Raw genomic sequence first — 18,195 nt, forward strand, 5'->3', positions numbered from 1 at the left:
AAAAGTTAACTTACAAGCGAGGCTAATAAAAACGAAAGTAGATGACGTCATCATATCTTGTGTAGCCAAGCAGACAGAGCTCAGCCTAACGGATCACGCGAGCTGCCCTTTGATGTGGACAGTGCCTGATTTTAAATAATCTCGCCTTTATGCAGGTAAAACAGAACATACCCCGAGCCTCGTGGCATTGTGAATAGAATGTAGATATGGGTATGTTAGAAATGCGTTAAGTTTGACTTTAATGTGTTTAATCTTACCAGGAAGCAAAATTCAGTTGGTTGTGGCCTGATCATGACCGCCATTGCGAAGTTTTCCTGTTCGGGCGGGTCAACCTTAGGCTTACGTGTGTTATTGTTTCTGTGATCAGTGTAGGCGTGGCTACCTAGTATCACATACATATAGACACATAAATAAATCCTTGGAATATCAAGTATATCTCTTTCACACTAGGCAATGATGCCGAAAACTAAACCGAAAGTAGAAAATAATGGGAATTCCAGGAAGTCATAATGACTCAGCATTTCTGTAGATCTATGTATTTGTTTCGTCACAGCCGTCTAAGATCGAATTAATTTCCACCTGGTTTAGTTCAGTATTAGTTGGGAAACCCACTTACGTAATATGAAATTCTTTTAAGCTGACTTAACTTTGTACTGCACACCTAACGTCAGTGAAGGCAAATTCGTCACATTAGTAAGGGTTTCTGTTAATAATTCGACCAAATAGGCATGTATCAAAACAGAAGAAGATTCGACTGAAATGCCTATAAATAAACATTGTTGTAAACACGCCTGAATGACGTCACGCAGCAACATTTGTGACGTCATCAGGCCTTCCGTCGTTTTGCTCAAATGTGCAGGCAGTTTCACCACCTTCAAATTTTAAACATCTTTAACTAATTTACAAGTAATCTAAGTGTTTAAATGTAAAAAAAAATATGTTTACGTTACACAAGCTGTACTGATACGAACAGCTCCAAATGTGTCTGTGTAACAATGATTTACATTGAAATACATGGCTTTTCTTAGTTGTGATAGTTAGTTTTCGGTAACTTGAAGAAACTGATTAATGTTGTTTAAGAAAGATGACGGGTATCGGCTGAGATGATGTCAATTTACATGATACGCAATAAAGACTCAGTCCTTAACACATATAAACTTCAAAATCGCTGCCCAATATTATATTTTTCATCGGGTCAGGATGAGAGGGTCCAGGGCTTCCAACGATCAGTCTTTGGTAACTGTCGGTCTCTACGTACAATTAGCATGCGATCGACAGCAGCACTTTCAGGCCGACAACAAATTCCTTTCAGATATAAATCTAGAACATTTCTAGATGATATTTTAATTTAAGTGTTGTAAGATTGTTGAACGTAAGACGCAAACAATACTTTTAAAAAGATACTGGTTGATTGCATTCTAAATACACATTGCATGAAAATGGAAACTGACGAATTATCAAATCGCGGATCTTTCCGATCGTCATTTCCATAAACTCGCAGTGCCGTGGATCGTCAGTACATTGTACATGTACCAAATTAAAGTACACTTGTAGAAAAAAACTATTTACTTGCATTAACTGCAATTAGCGTTAAGATATGGATATTTTCATGATGTGTATGTAATAAATTTACACTAAATAACAACCAACTGGCCTCAGATTAATGAGTTTAGTTGACGAGATGTCCGTCGCACAGACCAAATTTTTAAGATTTGTTTTGTTACAAGATATTTCATAACTGTTTTGATTAAAAGTATAGCTTTTCCCTTCTTATACCTCTTCTTGTCAAAATATCTGAAGGCTTTAACTGTGTTGAAGACTATGGTGACGTTATATACGTCACATCTTATGTATTATGACGTCATATGGCATTTTCATCACAGGGTGGCGAATTTGGGTGCATGGCGAATTTGCCTGCACTCACGTTAGTGAACAAGGAAGTGCATTTGACAAAACATTGAAGTGCACTCAACTTCACGTGAGTGTTAACCCCAGTTCACTTCAGTGTTAACTCCAGTGCACTACGGTGTTAATTAACTCCTGAGTGCATGCATGTATAACAGCGTTTACCAAAGTTTAAAAGATTGCACGTGCGACAGCAAGTCTGCTGACTGGGGTCAGGTTACAGAACTTTGGTCTAGCTGTCCTGCAGACAACCACAAACTTGGAAGTCCTATTTGGAAAAAAAATATAACAATCCTGAACCTGATTGCTAACACGTACGTGCACTTAATAATAGTTAGTGTCAACTACTGCTTATTGTCTTACCCTCTTCTTCATTACCTGGATGTATGGTTTGAGATCATGGTCAATTGATCTGAACACATCATTTCATTCATCATGAACATAAATTCAAAAATATATTTGACTTTTCTTTTTCTACATATATAAAAAAGCCAAAAATGACAGTCAAATCAGTTAATAAGTTTCTGAATGAAACATATTTGACGGATGGAGAAATTTCTATAAATGCAAAATTTCTGTAAACTACCTTGTATTACTTTGTATCCCTGGTATCATTATCAGCAGTTTCATTTGGAAAACAAAACAATATCTAAAAAAACATTACCATATGATATTTGAATATATTTACAATGGCAAATCAAGTGTTCCATGCACAGTCTTGCCTAGAAGCACAGATCGTCAACTTGTGGATAACAATAACAATATCTCACAAGTTAATACTTTTTAGAGCATTTGGCCAATTCAAATTCATTTTGTAATCTCTCTGGTTTTTGTTTCAGTAAATAGTGAACCATGCCGAAGGGCCGTGGTAAAGGCAGGAAACGGAAAGGACCGGCTCAGAGAGTTACTCCGGCCCGCAATGTCCTGTCAGAGGACCAGCCAGGGACGAGTACAGCCGGGTTGATCCCCGCCACAGATGGTAATGTAACAGAGAGTGTTAACATGTGTAATTCTGTGAGGTGCTTAATGTTATAGGGCTCAAACTTTGTAAAAGTTGTTTCTTGAACAAATGTTCGGGGAATAAATTCCCTGTGCCACCAACAGAAGCATTAGTAATCTGATGAAATCCCTTTTAAATTGCCATACATATATTTGTGTTATATTTCACTTTTTCTCTCAGGTCGTAAATAAAGAAAACATTAGATATGTATAAAATCAGTCTTCTCACCATTCTAAAATTTGGTAGTTATGATTTTATGTCTTTTTGAACAAAGCATTTCGACTGATTCAACAACAGTATATAAGGTGTAACAGAATGAATCTATTGAAATCATTGATGTTAAGATATCCCCTTCACTCCTTATATCCACCATCATCAGATGATGTGCTAATGTTAAGATATATATCCCCTTCACTCCTTATATCCTCCTCCATCAGATGATGTGCTAATGTTAAGGGATCCCCTTCACTCCTTATATCCATCTCCATCAGAAGATGAGCTAATGTTAAGATAGCCCCTTCACTCCTTATATCCATCTCCATCAGAAGATGAGCTAATGTTAAGATAACCCCTTCACTCCATATATCCATCTCCATCAGAAGATGTTCTAATGTTAAGATATCCCCTTCGCTCCTTATATCCATCTCTATCAGAAGATGTGCTAATGATAAGATATCCCCTTCTCTCCTTATATCCACCATCACCAGATGATGTGCTAATGTTAAGATAACCCCTTCACTCCATATATCCATCTCCATCAGAAGATATGCTAATGTTAAGATAGCCCCTTCACTCCTTATATCCATATCCATCAGAAGATGTGCTAATGTTAAGATATCCCCTTCACTCCTTATTCGCCCACCATCATCAGATGATGCCGCTAATCCTATTGCCCTCTGTCTTTGGTCAGTGGTCTGTCCATCCTTAAACAATTCCCAATTTTCATATGCAAGTTCCCCTTGGACCATTGTTGTGCATGGTATATTTTGAGAAGCCGACCAGTTCAATATATTTATCACTATTTCTTGATAAGTTATTGAAAGGTCTTTCTTGAATTTTATATGTACCGATAAGTTCTCCTTGGTACAGTATTGGGTAGTAGTGGGTATCAAATCAGGTTGTATTGTGGGCAGTATTGGGTACAGTATTGTGTAGTAGTGGGTACAGTATTGTGTAGTAGTGGGTACAGTAAAAAGTAGTAGTGGGTACAGTATTGTGTAGTAGTGGGTACAGTATTGTGTAGTAGTGGATACAGTATTGTGTTGTAGTGGGTACAGTATCATGTAGTAGTGGGTACAGTATTGTGTAGTAGTGGGTACAGTATTGTGTAGTAGTGGGTACAGTATTGTGTAGTTGTGGGTACAGTATTGTGTAGTTGTGGGTACAGTATTGTGTAGTAGTGGGTACGTATATACAGTATTGTGTAGTTGTGGGTACAGTATTGTGTAGTTGTGGGTACAGTATTGTGTAGTAGTGGGAACAGTATTGTGTAGTTGTTGATACAGTATTGTGTAGTAGTAGGTACAGTATTGTGTAGTTGTGGGTACAGTATTGTGTAGTAGTGGTAGCAGTATTGTGTAGTTGTGGGTAAAGTATTGTGTTGTAGTGCGTACAGTATTGTGCAGTAGTTGGTACAGTATTGCGGAGGTGTAGTACAGTATTGTGTAGTATTGGGTACGGTATAGGTAGTAGTGGGTACAGTATTGTGCAGTAGTTGGTACAGTATTGCGGAGGTGTAGTACAGTATTGTGTAGTTGTAGTACAGTTTTATGTAGTAGTGGGTACAGTATTGTGTAGTAGTGGTAACAGTATTGTGTAGTTGTGGGTACAGTATTGGGTAGTTGTAGTACAGTTTTATGTAGTAATGGGTACAGTATTGTGTAGTAGTGGATACAGTATTGTGTAGTAGTGGGTACAGTATTGTGTAGTAGTGGGTACAGTATTGTGTAGTAGTGGGTACAGTATTGTGTAGTAGTGGGTACAGTATTGTGTAGTAAGGAGTACAGTATAGGTAGTATTGGGTACAGTATTATGTAGTAGTGGGTACAGTATTGTGTAGTTGTGGGTACAGTATTGTGTAGTAGTGGATACATTAATGTGTAGTAGTGGGGACAGCATTGTGTAGTTGTAGTACAGTTTTATGTAGGAATGGGTACAGTATTGTGTCGTAGTGGGTACAGTATTGGGTAGCAGTGGGTACAGTATTGTGTCGTAGTGGGTACAGTATTGGGGAGTTGTAGTACAGTTTTATGTAGTAATGGGTACAGTATTGGGTAGTTGTAGTACAGTTTTGTGTAGTATAGGGTACAGTATTGTGCAGTAGTGGGGACAGGATTGTGTAGTTGTGGGTACGGTATTGTGTAGTTGTAGTACAGTATTGTGTAGTTGTAGTACAGTTTTATGTAGTATAGGGTACAGTATTGTGTAGTAGTGGGTGCAGTATTGTGTAGTTGTGGGTACAGTATTGGGTAGTTGTAGTACAGTTTTATGTAGTAATGGGTACAGTATTGTGTAGTAGTGGGTACAGTATTGTGTAGTAGTGGATACAGTATTGTGTAGTAGTGGGTACAGTATTGTGTAGTTGTGGGTACAGTATTGTGTAGTAAGGAGTACAGTATTGTGTAGTAGTTNGGTACAGTATTGTGTAGTAGTGGATACAGTATTGTGTAGTAGTGGGTACAGTATTGTGTAGTAGTAGGTACAGTATTGTGTAGTAGTGGGTACAGTATTGTGTAGAAGTGGGTACAGTATTGTGTAGTAGTGGGAACAGTATTGTGTAGTTGTGGGTACAGTATTGTGTAGTTGTGGGTACAGTATTGTGTATTTAACTATAAAGTTGTTTTCCTTGAAAGCAACACAGTTATGTAGAGTGTAAATGGAAAAACTTTTTTTATCGCTCCCTGAACACAACTTTAATATATCTTTCAGATCCAGACACTTCCCAGATATCACAGCCCAGCCAGACGAGCCGGCCAAGCACTGCTAGTGTAAGTTTATCTTATATTGATGTTGTAGGATAAAGATAATGATCTATGGTGCATCCTATGTCCGTTGTCATCATCTCTTGTCCGCATTATTTATTTAATTAAATTGACAAAATTTCCAGATTGCTGAGCATATTTCATATTTAATGTTTGTGAAAGCTTTTTGGCTCATCAGGATCAATTGTTATACAAAATTCTAACTGTAAACGGGTCTGAAGTGCAGGGTCAAATGGGTAAAAGTCCTTGATTTTCCTGAAACCAAATACCTTTCTTAGCCTGGCAGGTATCAACTGAGTTACGTTATTAACATCCTTAGCCTATATATGGATTGAAACTATTATAACAAAGTGGCCCGACATTTCCGCTGCCTTCCATACAAAACTAATGGTCAGATTTCAACCAGAGGTAAAAGTTTAATTTCCAAAATAACTTAATGTAGCTTATAGGTTATATAATTACGGAGTTATTCCCCTTTGTTCAAAAAGAACTAAACTAATCCTTTATATTGAGGGTATTTGATTAAAGTAAATGAATTGAAGTTACTTTCCAGGTTTATGAGGTTATGCCACAATAGTTAAAAACTGCCCTTCAAAGAAAAAAATATTTTTGAGGCTGATCGGATAAACAAAATGCCTGATAGGAAGCCTTCTTGGATTTTGACAGTGAAGGATTATTATCGCTATTTCTCAGGAAGTACTGAAGAGATCTTTCTCAAATTTGACTTGTAGGTTCTCATTGGTCCCTTAAGTTATGCATATTTAGCCCACCATCATCTGATGGTGGGCTATTTAAATCACCCTGCATCCGTGGTCCGTCATCCATCCCTCGTCTGTCCTTAAACAATTCTTGTTATCGCTGGTTCTCAGGAAGTACCAGAGGGATCTTTCTCAAATTTTAGTTGTAGTTGTTCATTTTTACTTTTGAAAGTGATCAGATTAACAAAATGGTCGACTGACAGCCTTCTATGATTTTTGACATTGAAGGTTTGTTAGTACTATTTCTCAGGAATAACTTAAGGGATCTTTCTCAAACTTGATATGTAGGTTCCCCATGATCCCTCATTGTGCATGTTATATTTTGAGACTGATCATAAAAACAAAATGGCTAAAGGAAGAATTAAACAGATCTTTCTCATATTGCAATGATCGATTCTATTTCTTTCACATTAAGTACTGTACTAGTAAATATGTTAAATGACAAACTCATTTCACATGTCTTTTATACACAGCAGTATTAAGTTTAGATCAGAAGTTACCTCAAGGTGCTTTTACTGTTAACATGACTCGATCAAACAGATTAGAAAAAACAAGAGAAAAGATAGAACTGACAAAGAACTATAGTACAATGGTGGATGCCAAGATCCCTCTGGGATCTCTTGTTACTTTTGAGACTGATCAGATAAACAGAATGGCCGGTAGGCGACCATCTTGGATTTTGACAATGAAAGTTTATTATCGCTATTGCTTAGGAAGTACAGGAGGGATCTTCTCAAATTTGATATGTAGGTTCCACTTGGTCTGTAGTTGTGCATTTTTAAGCCGCTCTTGGCCAATACTTTAAATAATTGCTGAAAACAAAATGTTTATATCCGGTGCATTCTACGAGTGTTGTGGTGGTGAAATTTGTGCACCGTGTTTGAGCGTTTTAGCAATTCGGAGTGAGTCTGAGGAGTAACTGATTCAAGGAAGCAAATGTGAAGACTAGCTGTCAAGCATTGACATGAAGGTTCCCCTTGGTCTGACAGGAAGAACTCAACAGATGTTTATTATATTGCAATGATCAGCTCTATTTCTTTCACATTAAGTACTGTACTGGTAAATATGTGAAATTATATTGAAATGGGGTCTTTTATACACAGCAGTACAAAGTTGGGATCAAACGTTACCTCAAGGTGCATTTATTCAATGACTATCAAACAGATAAGAGAAAAGAAGAGAAAAGATCAAACTGACAAAGAACTAATGAAGATGGTGCAATGGTGGGCGTTAAGATCCCTCTGGGATCTCTTGTTGACGTAAATAAAAATGTTAAAATCACATCTTTTGACCATGAACTTCAATATTTAAGAAAGACTATTTACCACATAACTGATCCATTTTACTATTTCATATATGTGGCCATATGTTATAAATATTATGTTAGACACGTGTCATTTAACCTAAAGGTGTTGCGATTGGTCAAAACTATGGGAACATTATTCCTATCCCTTATAAACTGGTGCTACTTTTATTAAATCACCTGAGGTTTGCTCAAGTGACCTATTCTGATTGTTTTACGTGCGTCGTCCATCGTGTGTAAACTTTTCACATTTTTGGCTTCTTCTCAAGAACCAATGACTGGGTTTCAACTTGGTAAGGACCATCCTTGTGGAAGAGGGCATCAAATTGTAAATTGAAATGCCTACCCTACCCTGGGGTGCCAGGGCGGGCACTAAAAGGAAATTTAACCAATATTTCAAAAATCTTCTCCAGACTCAGATGTACTACAATCTAATTATTTTCATGGATGGAAAGATCAGCAAAGGGTTTATATCTATTGTAAATTTCATTGCCCCCGGGCCATCCGTTCTCCCTTGAGGAGGGGGGAAAGTTTACTATAGTTTTTATTGGGAAATTACACTTTTTGGTATATTTTGTCCATTTTGAACAGAAATTTTTTCATACTTGATTGGAATGATGATTATGATGCCAGATGGCAATTAGATGGTATGAGAAAATAAGATCCTACCCCATCCCCAGGGGCTGGAGGGGTGGGGCCAAAATGGGGAAAATGGTTAAAAGTTCAAAAATCTTCTTTATCAGACTCAGACGTTGTACAGTCAAATACTCGTCATGGATAGAAAGGTCCTTATAGGTGCATTATCTAAGTTATAAGTTTCATTATCCCCTAGGTCATCTGCTCTTCCTTGTGGAGAGGTTAAAGTTTATTATAGTTTATATAGGTAAATAACACTTTTTGGTATATTTTGTCTTATCTCAGCAATAAATTATTCAAACTTGGTTGGAATAATTGTGATGAGATGGCAATTAGACGGTATGAAAAAATAAGATCTGTCTTTGCCCCATGGCCTGAAGGGTTGGGCCAGAAAGGGGAAAACGCCTGATATTTAAAAAATATCTGCACTCAGATGTAAAAGATTCAAGTTTCTTTTATGGATGGAAACGACCTTAGGTGCAATATATGAATTGTTAATTTTATTACCCTTTGGTCATCTGTTCTCCTTGGTTTATTTAGGGAAATAACACTTCTGACTACATATTGTCATTTTCAACAAGAAATACTTCAAATTTGGTTGGAATAGTTATAATGAAATTGAAATCAAATAGTATTAGAAAGTTAAAGATCCTGATCTATCCCATATTCTTTCACGAGTGCGCAGCATGAGTGGAAGATATCAAAATATTAGACACACGAGTGAAATAAATTTGGTAGCACTGTGGACACTGTAAGATACTCTGCTTATAACATTTTTTTACGAAAACCTACCCCGGAACGTAAAGCGACACATCAAACTGATAATACTTGATTTGGATCCTTTTACCTAGTCCAGACAACCCTACGTGACAAAATATAATCCTCTCTGCAAACATTTAATAGACTATAAAAACTCATAATTGTATTCCTTTTATAACTTATTTTAATAAAGCAGTTACTTTTGTTTATATTTTAAGTAAAGTAATTAAATTATTCAAGAAAAGGCCCATCATACCCACTCAGATCACTATGTGTTGTTGATAAGTGCCGAATCTACAATGGTAGGGAGTGGGGAAAAGGAGCGTTGTTTTGTCACCACTTATATATCCTGATGATAACATATCAACACTATCTATATGTAACTTATACTTATGACCGTAGTTTTCTTCTTCTTTCTGCCAATCTCTTAGCTTCAGACTTTGAGGCGTTGATGCCTTGTTTCTGTTGACATGAGTTTTCTCTGATCACATAGTTGGAATTGCTGACCTGCAGTCTGCTGGCTTTCATGAAAATGAACGTAAACTGTGGAATTAAACATTATGTATAATGTCTCCCCAGAGAATAATTCCTCCATGATAGGTAACAGATGATTATTCTTGGCAGTTGTATGGGCTGATGTCTCGGACTGATTTTCTTGAGGTCTACGTATCATTAAGCTAACCAGGCTTTTACCAGAAAAGCCACTTGAATCCCGTGGTAGTTCGTAATCAGTGTTTTGATCGGTCAAATCAGCAAAGTGATATTTTTCATAGAGAATAATTCGGCCCGAGGGCTGACATTGCAATCTCGGGTTGATACCGGGTGTGATATGGAAAAAAGTCATGCTTTATTCTGTTTATTACATACTTACTTATAAAAGCTACTATCTTATGATATATTTTTAAAATATTGAAAAAAGAAAAATTTCCAAAAGGGGTGTGATACAGGTTTTGCGGGCTGATACAGGTTTTGCGGGCTGATGCAGGTTTTGGGGTGTGATACGGCGAGGGCTGATATGGGTAAGAGCAATTGTGTCGTATCGGATATACAAAAACAACGTATTTATTAGTAAGTATGTAATATACTTTTATAAAATGAATAATTTTCAATATTTCACTGGTAAAAATGTAACAAATTATAATTCTCAATATCAAAAGAATTCCTTTGAAAAGTTTTTACAGTTTTTTCCTTTGGTGACATAATGACAAGTATTATATTTCATTTTGTTAACACGTCAATTTCTACATCACATGCTCAACAATGAAGTTGAGCTACCAGTACCTATAATGTAACTCAGGTGACCGCTAAGGCCCTTCAAATAAATGAAAAGATATGTAATGATGAGATTGTTTGTGTATTTAATTTCATCAACCACAGCCTTTTTGTGCATGTTGGTATTATTTGATTACAAAATGGGCCTTTGAAAAAACTGACTTGGACCACAGGATTTTTCAGCTCACCTCGCACGAAGTATAGTTAGTTGTTTGTCGTTCATCATCCGTCAACTTTTTCTATGAATGACTTTAAGTTTTTCTTTAAGTTTGACTTTAAAAACTGGAGGACATAGGGCCATGATATTTAGGTAGCAGGTTCCTGGGACAGAGTACTTTAAATTTTCCTTAACTCATTCACCCCTGAGGACATATTTGAACTCTTCCAATTCAAAGGTTGGAGTAGCGCTTTATAAATTTTAGGGGTGAATGAGTTAAATAATTACAGGGGTCAAATATGTTAAAACATTTAACAAACTTCTTCTGAATAATGGCCCAGAGTAATGATACTTGGCCAGTACGTACCTGGCATATACAGTGTATGACCTTGACCTACGTTCAAAATCACAAGGGAGAAATGTGTTTAAAAACCTTTAAAAAAAAAATCTGAGTATCGAAGAGGTCTAGAGCAATGTTAGTTTGCTGGGGCAAAGAGCTTTAAGCTTCTCCCGAATAAATGACCTTGACATACTTTCAAGGTCAAAGGCATCAAGTATATAAAAAAAATCGAACCATTTCTTCTGAATTATCAGGAGGCCCAGGGTGATGATAATTGGCCAGTAGGTACCTGGTATGGAGTGCTATAAAAGATCCTGTAATAAATTACGTTGACCTACTTCCAAGGTCAAAGGGGTCAAACGTACAAAATCCTTGATTGTTTAAATATCCAGGTGAGTGATAGGCCCTCTTGTCTGTAGACCTATACTATATAGCTATCATCCATGGAAAAATCACCATTACTTTCAGACACTGATCTGTATTATTCATCTTCAAACACATAATCATTGTATTTATACTGTGGTGTAGCAATCATAAGGAAGGGCAGGGGCCATGCACCATCACACCCGTTCAAGATTACATATGGCCTTCACCTTTTGTGAAAATTTTGTATAAAATTTTTGGTCTCAAGGGTCCAGTGAACATATGAATTGGCGTTGTCTGTCATCTGTTGTTTGTTATCTATCGTTCATTGTCCGTAAATGTTTTCTTTAATGACTACTTAAAAATTAAATGCTGGACCGACTTCATCAAAATAAAAATATATTTTTGTGTGAAGTTTTTTCTGGGTGTTTTGGGATGAGATTTGTGCTAGCCTTTTTAGGGGCAAACTAGGGTCAAAAAAAGGTAAAATTATAGACTTCTATAACACGTTCTTCTTACAAATTAAAACTAGCAGTCAGATGAGTTTGATGTTCATTATGTAGCATCTTCTACGCATGTTCTACAAAGTTTGTGAGGGAAAACATAACCCGACATAAATAGCCACAGTCACTACGTGGTGATGAGTATACTCTTAACTCTATGCAATAATTGCACCTTCAAATATTGACAGGAAGAGGTTTAAAGAAGTGACCTTAATCTATTTTCAAAGTCACCGGGGTCAGATATATATATGTCCATTAATAAAATGACTTATTGAATAAGAAGTTATTCCCGGAGAACAGAAAATCCTAGAGTCATGAAATTTAGCTGCCACGGAATTCTACAAATTTTGCAAAAATAAATGACCTTACGTTAACCAATATTCAAGGTCACAGGAGTCAAATCTGTTCAGACACTGACTAGATTTCGTTTAGTTAGCCAAAGATCTAGTATCATGATATTTGGTATACAGCTTACCATTACAGAGTGCTACAAAGTTTTTATGAAAAAGATGTCTTAGTTTTATATTAAAGGTCACAGGAGTCTTAATTTGTTTAACGTCTACTGAAGTACCAAAAGGTCTCGAGTCACAATAATTTACCAGTAGTCTGCAGGCATAAAGTGCTACAAAATTGTAAAAGGAATGACCTTGACCTTGGTCAAATTTTATATAATACTTATGCAATTTTTTCTAATAACTTAAAGGTTTGGAATCATGATGGTAGCTTGCTGGCATGTAAGTGATATGTATGAAGTGTGATGAAAGAAATTACTTTCACCAATATTCAAGGTTGATGGGGTCAAATTTTAAAAAACCTTGAAACTGACTTCTGAAGAAGCAAAAGACCTTGGTTTGTAGCTTGTAGATAAGGGTTTAATTATTTAAAATATATACCATTGACCCACTTTCAAGGTCACTTGGGGGAAGGGGTGTCAAATAATTAAAACCTCCCACTGACATCTTCTGAATAACTTGAGAGGATTTTGCATGATATTTGGCCAGTAACATGCTTGGATGAAGGTATATCAGTTCAGTTTGCCTTGACCCACATTATAATAATGATAATAATTCGAGTTTCTTATATACCGCTTTATCACGACCTAGGCCCTTGGTTGTTTCAAAGGGGTTCAGATTATTTTCTGTGCCGGGGTAATACAGTACGCGTCGGGTGATTTGGAACTCAGTCGCCCGCCGAGCGACAAATTTTAATCCCTGTCGCTCGAAACACTATGACATTCGTATCTTATCTTTCAATGCCAGCGTTCCAAACCAAATGCTATAAACTTCATTTCTTCCGTTTAAGAATAATAATACATATACAATTACAAATACAAATGGAAAATAATTAGGAAACTACTTTCGAAAACTTCACACGTGCTCAACAAAAGTGATAACCAGCATCCGATTTCCATATGTGTATAAATCTACATTTTTTTCATTTCAACTATTACATTAGATATGTATTATGATAAATAAGATAATTTCTAATGTATTTTTCAGGAAACAAAAAAGTATGGGTAAACAAGATCGAACTTATATCACAAAATTGAAATTCGTCGCTTCACTACGATTTCCCGAATCTAAGTTGCTAGCTATAAACGATAAGAGAATGGAGTAAAAACAAAAATGAACTTAAGGCAGAGTCTAAGCACACTGTGTTATTTCTCAAACGAAGAAGAGTTCCAAGTTGTTCTTCATTCTATTTTTACTTTTTGTTATTCAGATGTATGTGAAATTTTCTATTCCTCTAAAAATAACGAGAATTCAACAATATGTGTACCATTTCCAGAGGAGTGAGTGACTACTTTTTAAATAAAGAAAGTAGTGAAAAATGATCTTTGGCATATGATCATTTACTCTTTTTCAAAATTATGTTACGGACAATTAGATCTTCATAGACCAATGACTGTTGCAATTCTTACCAGATGAATTTTTGTTAATTTTCCGCATTAATTGCCTTCACAAAAAAAAGTTCGGTTATATCAATAATGAAACTAGTTATCGTATTGAACTATGGTTCAAAGTTAATTGCTTAATTGCTTTGCTTTTATGATAAGTGTAGCGCAATTACGGGTGCGAGGCCTAGTTGGGGGTTTGCCTCCCCATGGAAAGTTTTTGAATTCCAGGTCTCTGGATCAAATTCCTGTGTTTTGTGGAAATTTGGCAATTAGATTTAAGCAGACGTAATTTATGTCTCTGATTTTAATTTTGGGGAAAAAGTTAGAAAACATATTTATTGCGATTTTTTTAAAATTTTACTTTACTTACGCAATAAAGGTTTCAAATACACGTATATTAAATATGTTTTTACTCATCAAAATTATGTGTACTCATTTGCATATAGCTAGAAAGCTACGCGCCGATTTGTTCTTCAACTTCTTGCGTAATTGTCAGTAGCAAGGTCACAGTTCACTTCATCAAATGATCTGGTAGACTTGTCCAATATTTGAGACACTAACGTCCTTTTTTACTAGCCAAAACAATAACCGGCGCTTGGACTCTTCTTGTTGTTAGAATTAAAAAATGTTCCAGATTGTTCCATAATTTTCAAGTACAGTTTCCTGTTTATACATTAAAGATGAATATGTCCACTTCATTAACACACACGTAGAATGGTAAAGCTAACCATGCTTGACAACTTGAGACACCCTGTTAGCAGGCAGCTAGCTACCTGCTGTGGGTCAAGGGTCACCGCCGCCGGTACCTGTAGTGTTGCAAACGCTTTTTACCCTCTGTTAGAACATGGACTAGCCAAAATCAGTCACATTTGTACGAAATATTTAATTCTAGGGTAGAGAGCATATCTCAAAATCATTCTGTGTCGTGTTTGTTTTGTAACATCTGTCAAGTTTGAAGGCCAACCTGACACACGGCTTCACTACGCTAATTGGAGACGAGACATTTTGTTTCGTTTACTGGTTCGTAATATTTCCCTATAAACTTGTACACACACAAAAATAGCAGAATTTTACACATCTCCGTTACTCGTCAAAGTATTTCGGCTTCACCTGATTGACATCGCATTACGTAATGTACATCAGCAGCGCCACCTGTAACTAGGTCGTCGAAAGCAGCTGATTTTCTTTCGTGAATTTATGCAACCTTCTGACTTCGAATACGAAATAGAGCAAGAATGGTTGGTGCAAATAGCTGACCGTCCAAAACACTGTGTGCTGCTTTAACAACTGAAATATAGCCTCTTGTTACTCAGAGACGTTAGTTATTGTTAACTTACATAATTGTTTTATTCCGACCAATTTCCCCCTGATAATCTGGCGTGAACGTAAATGATGTTTTTTCGGACGTACCACATTCTACTACTATATTGTATTGCATGGAATAGTCATGCATACAGCATATAAATATAGCATTCAGGCATCCTGGACTGTCAGTGCAATATTCAATGTACAGTACATTAGTTAGCTGACAAGTTAATCTAATTTAACATTTATTTTGTTTCTTTGCAGCAACAGCAGCAGCAGCAGCAGGAAAAAAACATCCGTAGACACCATACTCAGATGATTATTGATTTAGGTGATATGTTTTCACCTAAACAATGGCGTTCTATTTGTAATCGAGTTGAAATGATGAAATATGTGTCGACCAGGGATATGGGTGATGTAGACAGTATGGAGGACCTGTGTAAAGCCTTGATGAGGAATGGAGTCATTAAACATGGGGAATACAGTAATCTACGTGAAATTCTTGTTACCTGCGATGTCGAGGCTGGAGTAATCATTGATGATTACACAGAAAGAATACATCAGGAAAGGGAAGGTAATTATGCATACTGTTTATTACATCTCTTGACATGTTAAGAAATACCTACATGAAACAAAATATACAGGTTGTCCTGTTCCTTGATGGATATTTTCTGATTTACTTTCAAGAAGAGTTTACTTCTATTCAAAACAATGTTTGTCACACTTGTATTTTAGCCTACCATCATCTGATGGCCGGGCTATTCAAATCACCCATCGTCCGTAGTCTGTAGTCCGTGGTTCGTCCTGAAACAATTCTTGTTATCACTACTTCACAGAAAGTACAGGAGGAATTTTTCTCAAATTTTATATGATATGAAGGTTTCCCTTGGTCTGTAGTTGTGCATGTTTACTGTTGAGTCTGATCGAATAAACAAAATGGGCGACATATGGCCATCTTGGATTTTAACTGTGAAGGATTTTTCTCAAATTTGACGTGTAGCTTAACAAGTGATCTGTTATTGTGCATGTTTACTTTGGAGAGTGATCATAAAAACAAGATGGCCACAGGAATTACTAATGAGATCTTTCTAATATTGTAATAATTGGATCTATTTCTCTAACATTTAATGAACTGTACTAATAAATACATGAAACAGTGCATTTACTGTTTACATGACTTGATCAAACAAAGAAGAGAAAAGAAGAGAAAGATGAAACTGACATGAACCAATCAAGATGGTACAATGGTGGGATCTCTTGTTATTTTAACCATTCTAATGCATTTTATATATATATTTTAGCCCACCATCATAAGATATTCAATTCGCCTGTTAATTGTGATCATATAATTGTTTTGCCTTGTGTTCTGTCACTTAACAATCACATTCAGTCTTATGAAGTATATACAGGATCTCAAATATGTTCGAAGTTCAACATTCGTGAGTCGAAATCTTGATGGTTCGAACTTTTGTAATGTTCCCACAAACATCCAAGCAGCAAAGTTTGACTGTACAGTGGAATCTGTATTAAGCCACCAACCAAGGGAAATTTGAAAAAAAACGGTCGTTTAATAAACGTCGTCGTTTAATAAAGTTTGACCATATTTTGTACAGAATTACACAACCGACTATAACCAAACGACTCCTTATTCAGACAACTGTAAACAGACCACCACCCCAAGTACACAATTACACATGTATGTACAGGAAGTTTAACCCAACATCGTTCAACAGATCAGGTGAATAGCTAAACAATAGTCGAGTGATAATTATGACAGTAAACAAACAATTAAGAGTGTTTGAGAAGAATTGTTATTTCACTGGAACAAACGATCGCCGGAGACTTGTTGAAGTACTCAACTTACACGACTGTGTTTTCGGTAATTACCATGCTAACTTGTTATGCAATATATTGTCATTGAAAAGATAGTGGTTCCTGTAGTGGTCCAACAAATGGGTTCACGTATATTATTCCTTTATTTTACGAAGGAAACTGGAAAGAGAATCCAGTAAAAAAAAAATACCTAAATAAATTTGACAGCATGTTGCCGAAAAACGGACCGGTATTATTGTCGTTAGTAATTTGGTGTTGAGAAGTTCAGGGATGTTATTAAAGTCTTTAAATATTGATGGGGAATTAGAAACGATATGTGTGCTAGCATAAACATGTTTAGTGCGCAGTTGTGCTGATATTGAATGTTAATTTCGCGCAAGAGTGCTGTCGTGAACATCTGTTAAGGTTACGTTGCCTAGTAGGACACTCGTGCAGTCAAAATGGTCTTGCTCAACTGCGATAAATATCAGTCAGTATTTTCACTGCTAAATCAACAATATCAACAGTTAGAAAAATGACATTTTATTTGTTTATGTACATCAATGATTTTATTATAAGTTTAGAAATTAGTTGTGTCAAATTTGTTTGCTGGACTTGGTGAAAAGATCCTTTAGTAGCCCTTTGTCAAATGTGACGGTCGCAAATTTGGAGTTACACAACTAATTCAACAACCGTTTGGTATATAAAGCTCACCTGCCCGAAGGTGTCATGGTGCGGCGTCCGTCGTCCGTCAACTTTTCGTTTAAACAACTTTTTCTGAAGAACGGACAGGCCTAGAGTCATGATATTTGACTGAAAGCTTTGTTGGTAGAAGCCCGACAAAGTTTGAGAATGAAAATGACCTTGACCTACTTTCAAGGTCACAGGGGTCAAATATGTCAAAAACTTCAAACGACTTCTTCTGAACAACTAAAAGGTATGGAATCTTCATATTTGGCTGATGGATTCCTGGGATGGAGCCCAACAAAATTGGAGAATGAAAATGACCTTGACCTACTTTCAAGGTCACAGGGGTCAAATGTGTCAAAAACTTCAAATGACTTCTTCTGAAGAATTAAAAGGTATAGAATCTTCATATTTGGCTGATGGCTTCCTTGGATGGAGCCCAACAAAGTTTGAGAATGAAAATTACCTTGACCTTCTTTCAAGGTCACAGGGGTCAAATGTGTCAAACACTTCAAAC

At 36.3% G+C, this 18,195-nt stretch overlaps 1 protein-coding gene across 1 annotated transcript in view; it reads left to right on the plus strand.

Annotated features, from left to right (window-relative positions):
* The first annotated feature begins 72 nt into the window (after positions 1 to 72).
* LOC110450736 overlaps positions 73 to 18,195 on the plus strand; it is a 26,161-nt gene continuing 8,038 nt past the window's right edge. The window contains exons 1-4 of the mRNA XM_021498416.1: positions 73 to 155; positions 2,745 to 2,884; positions 5,834 to 5,892; positions 15,444 to 15,753. Of these exons, the coding sequence (XP_021354091.1) occupies positions 2,758 to 2,884; positions 5,834 to 5,892; positions 15,444 to 15,753 (496 nt within the window). The 5' untranslated portion in view covers positions 73 to 155; positions 2,745 to 2,757. The remainder of the gene's footprint in view (positions 156 to 2,744; positions 2,885 to 5,833; positions 5,893 to 15,443; positions 15,754 to 18,195) is intronic.

The sequence above is a fragment of the Mizuhopecten yessoensis genome, unplaced genomic scaffold (assembly GCF_002113885.1).
Source record: "Mizuhopecten yessoensis strain PY_sf001 unplaced genomic scaffold, ASM211388v2 scaffold5459, whole genome shotgun sequence".
Lineage (NCBI taxonomy): Eukaryota > Metazoa > Mollusca > Bivalvia > Pectinida > Pectinidae > Mizuhopecten > Mizuhopecten yessoensis.